Raw genomic sequence first — 12,527 nt, 5'->3', positions numbered from 1 at the left:
GAGGAATGGGCCTTGATGAAGCCGGCGCCACTTAAACTGGGCGTAAGGCAGAACGTTTAGGCTGAAGAAGGCTAGACAAGAGGCCAGAGGGACCCACGGAGTGAAATCCATGCCCAAGACTGAGAAACACCCAGTTGTGTTTGTCAACAAGACTTCAGCTTAAAGTACTCGTGCCTGCCAACGTACCTGACGATTTAGCCCAAGAACGTGTTTCTAATGTGGAGTACAGCCTTGATTTTAATAGTGAAGAAACTACAGGAGGAAAATCTAAATGTTTAATAACTGGGGCAATAGGGAAGTGAATTAAGGCCCATCCTCTCTGCGATAAGAAATGACAACTTTTGGACTTCCCTAGTGGTGCAGTGGTTAAGAATCCGCCTGCTAATGCAGGGGGCACGGGTTTGATCCCTGGTCCGGGAAGACCCCTTCCACAGCAGAGCAACTAAGCCCGTGCGCCACAACTACAGAGCCTGCGCTCTAGAGCCCGCGAGCCACAACTAATGAGCGCGTGTGCCACAACTACTGAGGCCTGTGGGCCTAGAGCCTGTGCTCTGCAACAAGAGAAGCCACCGCAGTGAGAAGCCCACGCACCGCAACGAAGAGTAGCCCCCGCTCGCCGCAACTAGAGAAAGCCCATGAGCAGCAACAAAGACCCAACGCAGCCAAAAAAAAAAAAAAATCCCACAACATTGTAAATCAACTAGATTGCAATAAAAATTATTAAAAAAAAAAAAAAGAGGGCTTCCCTGGTGGCGCAGTGGTTGAGAGTCCGCCTGCTGATGCAGGGGACACGGGTTCGTGCCCCGGTCTGGGAAGACCCCACGTGCTGCGGAGTGGCTGGGCCCGTGAGCCATGGCTGCTGAGCCTGTGCGTCCAGAGCCTGTGCTCCGCAATGGGAGAGGCCACAGCAGTGAGAGGCCTGTGTACCGCAAAAAAAAAAAAAGAAATGACAACTTTCAAGTGTGGCTGCATGGACAAATGTTTGTGAACTGATGTTATATTTCAACTATAAAATACAACAGTTTCCATAAGACAGTGGCCGTGCGGGGGAGGTATGACCAGCACAGCATTGACATTAAGAGGCTGTGGGATTAGTCAGGCCTGGTCAGGTCCCGTGAGCTCGTGTGACTGGCTTAACCTCTCTGACCCTCGGTATCTTCTTCTGTACAGTGAGGAGAACATTGCCTGTGGTACCCGTCCTTCCTGGGTCGTGGTGGGTTGAGTGAGATGAGGCGAGTAAGGTGCTTAGCACATGCCTGGCATTTCCAAAACGTCTGAATTAGAAGAGGCTTAGGGGTAAGAATCTGACCAAAGAGAGCTTGGGCCAAGTTGATCAGACTGAGTTGTTCATGGTGAAGTCGACCTGGTGGGTTGCACCAGCATTTTTTCAGTGGGATGGGATAGGGTGGGATAAGATAGGGTAGGACATTAGTCTGGGTTATCCAGAGATGATAAGGAATTGGCCCACACAGTTACGGAGGCTCAGAAGTCCAAGACCTGCAGTTGGCAAGCTGGAGGCCCAGGAGAGCCGGGGGTGTGGTTCCAGACCAAGTCTGAAGGCAGGAGAAGACCAGCAGCCCAGCTCGATGACCGTCAGGCAAAGAGTGAACCGTCCCTCCCTCAGCCTTTCTGTTCTGTTCAGGCCTTCAACTGATTGGTTGGGGCCCACCCACACTGAGGAGGGCAATCTGCTTTACTCAGCCCACCAACTTGTGTTCATCTCACCTGGACACACCCAGAGCCGTGTGAACCAAATATCTGGGCGCCTCATGGCACAGGTAGGATCGCATAGGATGGGGTAGAATAGAACAGACTAACACAGCCCATGCCTAGTAAGGCTAAGTTTTGTCAGGTGAAGCAGTGCAGAAGCAAGCAGGCATGAAAGGAGATCCTGATGCAAGATAACATCTCTATTATAAGTGAGGGTTCTAGCAGTTAGGGACTTTGGGGAGCCTTATTTGCAGAAGAAACAGCTGTTTGTTTAGACTTTTCCTTTAGACCGAGACTGTGTCTGGGGTGCTTGAAGCACTGTTTGCATAGCAAGCTGCTCTTTTTGGAAAATATAAATTTATTTATTTTATTTCTGGCTGCGTTGGGTCTTCATTGCTGCACGGGGGCTCTCTTCTCTAGTTGCGGCAAGCAGGGGCTACTCTTCGTTGAGGTGCGCGGGCTTCTCATTGCGGTGGCTTCTCTTGTTGTGGAGCACGGGCTCTAGGCACACGGGCTTCAGTAGTTGTGGCACGCGGGCTCAGTAGTTGTGGCTCATGGACTCTAGAGCACAGCCTCAGTAGTTGTGGCGCGAAGGCTCAGTAGTTGTGGTGCACGGGCTTAGTTGCTCCGCGGCATGTGGGATCTTCCTGGACCAGGGCTCGAACCCGTGTCCCCTGCGTTGGCAGGCAGATTCTTATCCACTGCGCCACCAGGGAAGTCCCGCAAGCTGCTCTTTTAAAATTAGACTGTAGGTTGGTTCTTCCAGCTGCGGGGGGAGGACAGCTGCTGGTAGGAAGTAGCCCCCTCTCAGGCCAGGCTCTGGGCCCAGAGCAAACACTGAGTGGTGGCAGGGGCCATAGGAAAGGGATAATAATGAACTGTCAGGATATCAGAAAAAAATCCCTCCATTGTTTAGATCGTGGGACGTGCAAGAGAAATGCAATTCGGTGGGAAATCCAGAAGGGGAGGCAGCCTTGCCCCCAGGCTTTGGTGGGCTTAACCCAAAGCCACGGCTTCTCTTTGGCGTCTTCCGCTGGAACGGCCCAGGCGGCCGGGCCTCCTTGCCCTCTGGAAGGCCTGTCCCGGGGATCTGAGAACAGGGGATCTGCGGGGAGGGTGGAGGGTGCCCTTGGCCCCGGTGGCTGCTGGGAGGGGCGGACCCACCATCCAGACCCGGGTCCCCACAGGTGTGGCAGTGCGGTGGCAGCATGGAGGTTCTGCCCTGCTCCCGCGTGGCCCACATCGAGCGTACCAAGAAGCCCTACAACAACGACATTGACTACTACGCAAAGCGCAACGCCCTGCGGGCGGCCGAGGTGTGGATGGACGGCTTCAAGTCCCACGTGTACATGGCCTGGAACATCCCCATGAGCGTAAGCTGGTGGACCGGGTGGTGACGGGGAGGGCTGGGGGCGGGGCTGCCCCCGGGGACAGCCTCAGTGGTCATCCAAGGCATAGCCCGGCCACGCGAGGTGGGGCCTCCTGGACAGCTCAGCCAGGATGAGGCTCAGGAACGCATGACCTTCACCAAGCAGAGCCCGTTTCCAGCAGCTGTGACGCTGGTTGGCACGCCTCCCTCCCGCCCCGAGAGCTCCTTCCCTCCATGGTGTGAGCCCCCGAGCGGCTGCAGACGTGGCACTGCGGGGTCGCAGCCGCTGCTGCGCTGAGAGCTGCCCCAGGGTGACCGCAGCCCCTCCTGGGACACGTAGCATCCCCCTTGCCCTGTGTGCATATGCATGTATGTGCGTGTGCGTGGGAGTGCTGAGGACAGGCTGCCCGTCCCGCTCACCCCCACTGGCTGCAGGACCAGCCTCACGCACCTCTGCTCCCCCGGACACGGGAGGATTCGCGTCTCTGGGGTAGACCCATCCTGGAAGCATCCACCCACAGAAGGAGCTCGATCTTTTATTAGGACACACACACACACACACACACAGGCACACGTGTGCACGGATGTCCAGCTGTCAGCAGATAGAGCTTCGTGTATATAACAAAAAAGTTAAGAGACGTTATCTTCATTTTGTGCAAAACGTCCTGGTATTTTAAACATCTTCACTGCAGCCTCCTGAACTGTGTTGGATTCACGGCCCCATGTCTGGGTGAGGCCGCCTTGTAGGCGGAGGGCTCCCAAGGTCATTTGCTTCCGCGTCCAGCCCAGGGTCTGCCCTTCACACCAGGCCCACAGTCCTTCCTTAGCTGGTATCAGAGCCTCGGGGACCCGGGCTTGGGGAGGGGGCTTTCTCAAACCCACCCACGTCCCCAACCTGTCACAGAGTGTCAGGGCCCCCAGGGCCACCCTCAGGTTCAGTGTTTGGCTACAAGGACTCAGAACTCAGAAAAGCTGTTACGTGGGGGCTGTGGTTTCTTATAACGGAAGGATGTGACTGACTCCCAGGGAGTCACAGAAATTGCGCTTAATTCTCCCAGCTGCAATGTGTGACAGTACGTACAGCGCATCGCTAACCCGGGAAGCGCACCCGAGCCTCAGCCTCCAGAATTTACTGGGGCTCACGTGCACGGGGCTGACCTCCACGTGCCCGGCCTTGGTCTCCGGCCCCTGCAGAGGTCAAGCTGATGCCCCGCGGCGACCCTCGTAGATCACCCTGTAGCACAGACGACCTGGCCTGGCCCCCGTAAACAATACTCGGGATGTTTGAAGTCACCTCCCGGGAGCTGGCTGAGGGCAGGTTTTTCCTTGGGCGGGTGCAGGGTGTGACACGCCTGGCCCACACACACCGCCTGTGGCTGTCTGTCCAGGCCGGCTGCTCTCCAGCTGGTCCTGCTGCAAACAGGCCCGAGATGCCAGGTCTTTCCCATCGGCCCCGCTGCCCTGGACCTTCAAGGAGCCTGGGAGGGCAGAAGGCCCCCAGACGAGGCTCGGGGCCGGGAAGCCCTGAGCGTGGCACGGTCCTGTGATGGGAGGCCTGCAGGTCCTGGGGCTCCCCAACCCCCCCGGGCAGAGGCCTGGCTGGTGCGGGCTCTGCACACGGCAGCACCCGTCCCGCCTCGCTTCCGGCTTCGCAGAACCCCGGCGTGGACTTTGGGGACGTGTCCGAGCGGCTGGCCCTGCGCCAGAGGCTGAAGTGCCACAGCTTCAAGTGGTACCTGGACAACGTGTACCCGGAGATGAGGACCTACAACGACACGCTCACGTACGGAGAGGTACCGCCTCCGAGGGATGGCTGCACCCTGCACCCCGCACCCGCGCCCCGCCTCCCGGCATCCTGGCCTGTCCCCGGGCACACGTCCACGGACAGCAGCCAGCAGAGCGCACGGGCACACTCACGCACACACCAGTGTAAGAGCCGCAGGGACACACACTCGTGCCTGCATACCGAGGTACACAAAGTAGATTCAGAGACACGTGTGCGTACGTATGTGTCGCACACGTGTTTACACATGCCCTCATGCACACGCATTGATCTGTGCAGACGTGCATATGGGTGTAAGTACACACAGACACGGAAGTGTACATTTGCACACTGAAAGCTACCTGTACATCTTCCCCTGTGTGTGCAGACCCCACCCAAGCTGCCTGCCCTGCACGCTGCAAATACTTGTTACTGAGGCAAAATGGTACGTGAACACACAAGTGCATGTGTGCAGAGCCCTGCACACGGATGCGTTCACACACACGGCGTGTCTGTGTGCCACAATACCTGCATGCGAGTGCTCGACACACAGGCTCACACCAGTACAGGCACCAGCTGCGGGAAGACCCACGTGTCTGCACCGGCCCCCACGTGCACGGCCACGCACACCTCTCCTTAAAGCCGGGGGAGGGCACTGCGTTCCTGCCCACTCGTCCTGGGCTGTGCTGGGGGACAGGCCTCCCCCTACCCCAGGCCTCAGCTCCTCCACGGGGACCCAGGCTCCCCAAGGCGAAGGAACGCGTGAACTTAGGTGGGCCAAGCAGAAGTGATACCAAGGGGCGGGGAATGATCCCAGGAGGCCTGTCCGTTCCTGGAGCTCCTGGTACACCCCCAAGCCAGATTCCCGCTCCTCTGGACACAGAGGTTTCCCACATGACAGGGAGCTCCAGGGATGCGTATCAGCAGCGTGGGCGGGAGGCCACCCTCCTCCCAGCCCCTCCCAGGCTGCCCTGCGCGCTCCTGACCACGATGAGTCAGATTCACGCATCGCCCACCCTCAGAAGCTGTAACGTTAGGAACTTCGCCAGCTGACAAGGTTCAAACCTGTGCTACCTCTTGGGGTGGGAGTGCTGTGTCAGTTAGTTAGTGCTGCCAAACAAACATCCCTAGAACACAGAGGGTTCGGGCAGTAAGCCTCTGTGCCTGCTCACGCGCCTAGGGGTCGTCCAGGCAGCCCTGACCTGGGGCGGGCTGACATCAGGTCTCTGGGGACGGGCTCACCCGCACACCTGGAGGGTCGCTGGCTGTCAACAGGGCACTGGGGCGCAGGTGACATGTCTGTCACCCCCAGCAGGCAGCTCGGCTTGTTCTCGGGGTAGAGTCAGGGGTCAAGGCAGAGTGGGGGCTGCAGGTGTCCTGAGGCTCAGAGCTGCACACAGCTGTCTCCGTTGCGTCTCCTGGCTGAGCAAGCCTCCAGGCCAGACCAGACTCGGGGGCTGTGGGAGTAGCACCCTGACCCCCGGTGAGGGGACGAGCTGCAGTCACGCGGCAAAAGACGTGAATGTGGGGAGGCCGTTCCCGGGAGCCAGCCAGGCCCTCCTCGCTGTTTTCCAGGGCTACCGCTTCTGTGGCGAGCTTCACCCGGGGAGGGTGGCCGGGTCTACACGCACACGCACGCACACACGGCACATCTGTCCACATCGCCCCCAGAGCCAGGCATGGTCATCCCTTCCGAGGAGCCCAGCCAGTCCCTCCGCAGCCAGCCCACCGGCCAGGGCACTGTCCTCTCCCCGCTCCCCCCTTTCCCCTCCTCTCCCCCATCCCCCTCTCCCCTCCTCTCCCCCCTCCCCCTCTCCCCTCCTCTCCCCCCTCCCCCTCTCCCCTCCTCTCCCCCCTCCCCCTCTCCCCTCCTCTCCCCCCTCCCCCTCTCCCCTCCTCTCCCCCCTCCCCCTCTCCCCTCCTCTCCCCCCTCCCCCTTTCCCCTCCTCTCCCCACCCCCTCCTTCCTCCCCCCTCCCCCCTTTCCCCTCCTCTCCCCTCTCCCTTCCTTCCTCCCCCCTCCCCCTGTCCCTCCTCTTATCCCAGGAGGGCCACCCCTTCCTGCGACCACAGGCCCTGGGCAGGGGACTGGTCGGTAAAGCTCCCTCTAGCCTGCCTCTGCCTTTAGCACCCTTGTGACGGGGCCTCTCCTTTGATTTCTGGTCGTAGGTGAGAAACAGCAAAGCCAGCGGCTACTGCTTGGACCAGGGGGCAGAAGACGATGACCGTGCCATCCTGTACCCCTGCCACGGGATGTCCTCCCAGGTAGGGGTGGCGGTGATGTTCCTGAGGGACACAGCCCCGAACACAGGTGGAGGTGGCTCCCGGGGGGCAGAGGCAGGCCTGCCGGGGCATTCTGATGCCGTGCAGGCTGTGAGCTCAGGCCCTGGGTAAATTAAGAGCAACGGCTTTGCTTTGGGCGAATCACCTGGCACCTGTGCCTCAGTTTCCCTATCCATTGAGGGGATGATCACGGACCTATTTCTCAGGGCTGCCGTGTGGACTGAAGTGGAAAATGAGGGTAAATGGTAGCCACAGTGTAGACGTAACCCAGGAAGTATCACATTAGCCACCAGTTCTGATCACCTGGAGGGCTTTAAAGACAGCCCCTCGGGTGTCCAGACCCCAGGCAGGTGTGTTTCCAGAGGTGGCGGTGCTGGTGTGCTGGAGCCCGATGCACAGCCTGATGTTTCCAATCCCAAGCGGACCCGCCTTCTGCTTGCAGTGACAACGCTTCTTCTCAGTGGGTGGGATTTAAATTAACCCCCGAAATGACACTCGGCCCCCTTGAAGCTCTCTGAACCTGCTCCCGCTCTGGGACACCCACGGGTGCTGACACATCTGCACAGCTGCGTGGGGGTCCATCGCGGGCGCGAGGTGCCGAGCCTGTGGCGACGGAGAAGACCGTGCCCCCTGGCACCCCTGCAGCCTCTGCACAGGACCCCTGCTGGCACGTGGCCTTGCCTTAAGAGAGCGAAGCAGAATCACCCATCGAGGTGCAAACGCGGCCTCCCGGGAGAAATCCAGTTTGCTGGGCCCTCAGCTGCAGGAGGGAATCCTCTGGCCGGCACAGACCTGAGGTGAGAGGCCACGTCTGTGGGGCATCGCCGGACAAGCCCTGCTCCTCTTCGACTCCAGGTGGCTGGGTGGACGGTGGTCGTTTCCCAGCGAGCCCTGCTGTGGAGCGCGGGGCCAGCCTCGGAGGTGTCTGGGGCAGCGAATCGCGCGGCTGAGTGAGGTGTGGGTGTTCCAAGGACGCCGCGTGACGCCTGGGGGAGCGCCCCCCTCCACCTGCGAGTGGATCCTGGGGCGGCTGGCAGAAGCGGCCTCGCTGCTGGAACCAGGGTGGATGTGGACACAGGTGGACGGGGAGGGCAGCCCACGGGACCGCGCCCCACGGGGAGGTCAGATGGACCCGTGTGCCCACCAGGCCGGACACGCCCGTGGTGGTGTCTCCTTTGCAAATGACTTCAGTCGGTTTGGTCTCAGTGGAGGCTGCCGAAGTGTTCACGGGGACAAGCTACATCCCCAAACCCCGATCCCCGGCTGTGTTAGTGTCCTGGGGCCAACTGGGAACCGGTTCAAATGACAGGTGTTTACTCTCTCGGCTCTGGAGACCAGAAATCTGAAATCACGGCATGGGCAGGGCTGTGCTCCCTCCTGAGGCTCTAGGGCCACCCTTCCGGCCCTGGTGGCCCCACAGTTCTTGTCTGGTGGCCACATCCCTCCAGGCTCTGCTCCGTCATCCGTGGCCTGTGCGGGCCTGCGGCTGAGTCCCCACCCTGCCTTCTCCTTGTGTCTCTGTCTTCTCTGCTCATCAGGACACCAGTCACGTTGGATTAGGGCCGCCCTAACCCAGTGTGACCTCATCTTACCTCGAGCGCTTCTGCAATGATCCTATTTCCAAATAAGGTCCCATTCACAGGTGCCAGGGGGTTAGGACTTCAACATGACTTTTGGGGGGAAACGGTTCAGCCTACAACATAAAGAAAGCCAGTCTCGGACCAAAATCTGCACACGTACAGATGGTTAGTAAACGGTCTTCAGGGGGCAGACACAGACCAGTGTATGGACCCCTCACGATGGGGCCCAGCCCTCTGTCCTCTGTCCGCTGCGCTGGCCTGACCATTGTGAGTGAGAGGGACACGGGGCAGGCGCGTCCACCTCCGTGTGGGCGTGGGACCCCTCCTGGGCTGGACTCGACATAGCCTGGGGGTTGTTAGGAGGCCCTTTCTTTAACCTGTCAGGTTTTATTCTGACCACTTTCAAGCTTCCAGAAAAGTAGAAAAGTCTTCAAATGACCAACCACACGGTCATGGGGTCAACAAAGAGCAGCTGCCGGCCAAAGAAAAGTTTTTACCTTTTTAAAGGTTTATGGAGGGAAAAGAAGGGAAAACACGTGCAGCAGTAACCATGAAGCACACATGCTTTTCCCTGCCCTTCACAGACACGGTTCTCCACCCCTGATTCTGATGCAGTGGTGTTCAGATCGGGCCGTATTTGCATCATTTATTTTTTTCTGAGTCATTTTAAAGCAAGTTGCAGGCGTCAGGTCCTTTCACCTCAGAGCATTTCAGAACGCATCTCTAAAAGTACACAGCTTCCCCACAAGCCAGCGGCGACGCCTGTGGTCACCGAAGCCCTTCCCAGCCCGGCTCGCTGCCCCGCTCGGCATCTGGGACAGACCTCCCTGAGCACGGGCCGTGCTGGCTCCCCGGCACTGAGGCTCCCGCTTCCGAGCTCCGCCAGGCCTTACCTCCGAGGCTGAAGCTACAGGTGGCAGGGGCTCTGGCTTGGAGCTTGTGCTGGACATTTCAGGGGCTGCCGACCCCATATTCAAATCTCCGTGGCTTCAGAAAGTTTACAGAGAAGGGACACGAGCATATCTGTGACCACCTGTCCCCAGGCAGAATGGCCCGCAAGGATCACAGTCTTTATTTTACTCACAGATCTGCAGCAGGACCCACTCTGCACGGCACTGCCCAGGCCACCCGGCAGGCTGGTGAGGCCACGTCTGAGCCACCGTGAGCTGCCGCTCCGGGGCCTCGGCCCCTCCCCACACGGCCTCCCCCCTGCTGCTCGGGCCTCCTCACCCTGGAGCGGTGATGCCGAGGACGGTCATCCCAGGAGACGTGGGAGGTGTCACGTGCATTTACGCCCAGCCCCCGAGTCTGGTGGCACCCCTTCCGGGATGTTCACACGCCGCCCCCAGGAGGACGCAGGAGAGAACGTGGGCCCCATGCTAAGCGGGGGTGGCAGAGTCGCAGGGCCGTGCGAACATGCAGGGGAGGTGCTGCGCCATCAGATTGTACTGGAAAACACAGCAGAGGGTGTGTGTGTGCGCGCACCCACTCTCCTGGGAGAGAAAACGCGAGAAAGGAGAGGAGAGAAGCTCTTGACCGATCCCGGCACCTGCTGTGCTCAGCCTGCACTCCACACGCCTGTGGGTTCCCCACGGTGGCCCTGCCCGGCCGGCACTGTCGTCATCTCCCGCTCACAGATGAGGAAACCGAGGCACAGAGAGGTGGCATGACTCGCCCAAAGCCACACAGCCGGGGGGCGGAGGAATCTAGAGCACTGGTTTCCTCGTGGGTGCACAGGCGTTATTTAGCTGGTGTTTGGCAAATGACATGACCTAGAACCATGAACTTGGGGCGGCCTCCGGTTCGAGGGCAGACGGGCGGCCCGGGGCACGTGTGGAGTCCTCCTCGTCTGAGGCCGAGGCTCTGGGCCCCATGGAGGGAGGGGTCCGAGCAGAGCTCCGGGGAAGGAGTCCGAGAGCATCCCGCTGGGGGAATTTGTGGAAGAAAGGGGGCTGGGGCCGCGGGGCCACAGGAAGGCATCCCTCGTGGGCTCCCCGCCCATGGCCTCTTGGGCGCCCTGGGGCCGAGGGGGCTCCTCGGGCCGGCCCCTCCCCAGCAAGGCTGGCCCCTGACCGGGCTGGTCCCGCCTGCGATGCCCCACCTACTCCCTCCAGGGCCTCAGGCGGGCCCCTGTGAGGCCAGCCCCGGCCCACCGACGGCTACGCCTCTCCCCAGCTGGTGCGGTACAGCGCCGAGGGCCTGCTGCAGCTGGGCCCCCTGGGCTCCACCGCCTTCCTGCCCGACTCCAAGTGCCTGGTGGATGACGGCAGGGGCCGCACGCCCGCCCTGAGGAAGTGTGAGGACGTGGCCCGGCCAGCGCAGCGGCTGTGGGACTTCACCCAGGTCAGCGGGCTGCTGGGACCCCGGGCCGCCGGACCAGCCTGTGCGGAAGCCGAGGGCAGCGGGGGCTGCAGGGCTCGGGGGCTGGACCAGCTGCTCCCACGTGACCCCCTCACGGACGTTAGGGGACCTGCCAGCAGCCACAGCCAGGGAAGGGCCGGGCTGTTCACAGCCCCGTGGCTGCCTCTTCTGGCCTCCTGGGGAGGGGCTTTAGGCAGAAGGGATGGGGTCTGACTGCCCCGGAAGCCCCGCCCCAGCTGCTGGCCAAGCGGGGCCAGACTGGACTCCCCAGAGATTTGTTGAAATCGACCCAACTCCTCCCACGCAGGAGACCCTGGGACAGATGTGTGCATGGTCCTGTCTGGGGGCTCCTGGTTACAGGAGAGGCTGCAGGGATGAGCTGTCACTGTCTCAAGTGGACCCAGCAAGACCAGCGGGTCCCCAGGAGGCCACGTTTGGAGCCAGGACGCTGAAGGCCAGCGTGCATGGGAGGGACCTGTCTGGAGAAGGATAGAGGACGTACAGGACATGAGCTTGGGGGTCCTTGGGTTTGGGCCAGGGCCCTTGATGTCTGGGGGACCAGAGGGCCTGCAGAGGTGACCGATGGGCAAATCAGACATGCCAGGGGTCAGGGGGGCAATTCTGGGGGAGAAGCCTGTCTCAGGGGCCCTGGGGTCCACTGTCTTGATCACTCCTGGGACTCCAGGAGAAGGGAGATGGCTGACGGGGGCGGGGGCGAGAGGACAGAGGGATTGGGGGACAGAGGGACTGGGAGAGTCAGGACCCCGAGTCTCATGTGGCCGTGCAGTGACCGCTTGGCCTTGGTATCACCCCCACTCCTTGGAAGCTCTCGCGATGGGACCCCCGGGCTGACTGGGTCTCCCTCCCATGCAGGGCGGTCCCATCATGAACAGAGACACAGGCCGGTGCCTGGAGGTGGAGATGTCCAAGGATGCCAACTTCGGGCTCCGGCTGGTGGTGCAGAGGTGCTCGGGGCAGAAGTGGACCATCAGAAACTGGATCAAGCCAGGGCGGCACTGACCCCCAGGCTCACCCTGCGCCCCCGCTCCAGCGCAGACCCTGAGGACCTGGGGCAGGCGTGGGGCCCCTCCCGCTCAGCCCACCACTGGAACCCAGAGGGCCCTGGCCGTGCCCGCATCCCCTCGGTGGGGGGGGGGGGGAACCTATTCTCAGCTGCCGGCGGGTCCTGGGGACATGGGGACATGGGGACCTCTCCCCCTCCAGGAGCGCGGACCCCCCGCAGCTGGTGGCTCTGCCTAAGCGCGTCAGCTGACCGCCAGCTCCAGATCTGAATCACGTGCCTTTTCTACGGTATTCCTGTCGAGCCGCCAGCGGCCACCTCCTTGCATGTGCTGAAGCTCCCGTCCATCCCCCAGGCAGCAGGAGCCCCCTGTGAACTCCGAGTTCCTGACCTCTCCGCCCTTTGGCGGGGCTGCCCCGGTGACCACCTCCATCTAAACCGA

The 12,527-nt window shown here is 61.0% G+C and overlaps 1 protein-coding gene across 1 annotated transcript in view; it reads left to right on the top strand.

Moving 5' to 3' along the window:
* The window catches only part of GALNT9 (polypeptide N-acetylgalactosaminyltransferase 9), a 90,779-nt gene extending 78,629 nt beyond the window's left edge, over positions 1-12,150 (top strand). Inside the window, exons 7-11 of the mRNA XM_032602837.1 lie at positions 2,898-3,083; positions 4,735-4,872; positions 7,010-7,105; positions 10,879-11,046; positions 11,938-12,150. Of these exons, the coding sequence (XP_032458728.1) occupies positions 2,898-3,083; positions 4,735-4,872; positions 7,010-7,105; positions 10,879-11,046; positions 11,938-12,084 (735 nt within the window). The 3' untranslated portion in view covers positions 12,085-12,150. The remainder of the gene's footprint in view (positions 1-2,897; positions 3,084-4,734; positions 4,873-7,009; positions 7,106-10,878; positions 11,047-11,937) is intronic.
* Positions 12,151-12,527: the final 377 nt, after the last annotated feature.

Source organism: Phocoena sinus, chromosome 14, assembly GCF_008692025.1.
Source record: "Phocoena sinus isolate mPhoSin1 chromosome 14, mPhoSin1.pri, whole genome shotgun sequence".
In the NCBI taxonomy this organism is placed as follows: domain Eukaryota; kingdom Metazoa; phylum Chordata; class Mammalia; order Artiodactyla; family Phocoenidae; genus Phocoena; species Phocoena sinus.
The sequence above is the reverse complement of the archived record's forward strand: the minus strand, read 5'-3'. Positions and strand labels throughout refer to the sequence as shown.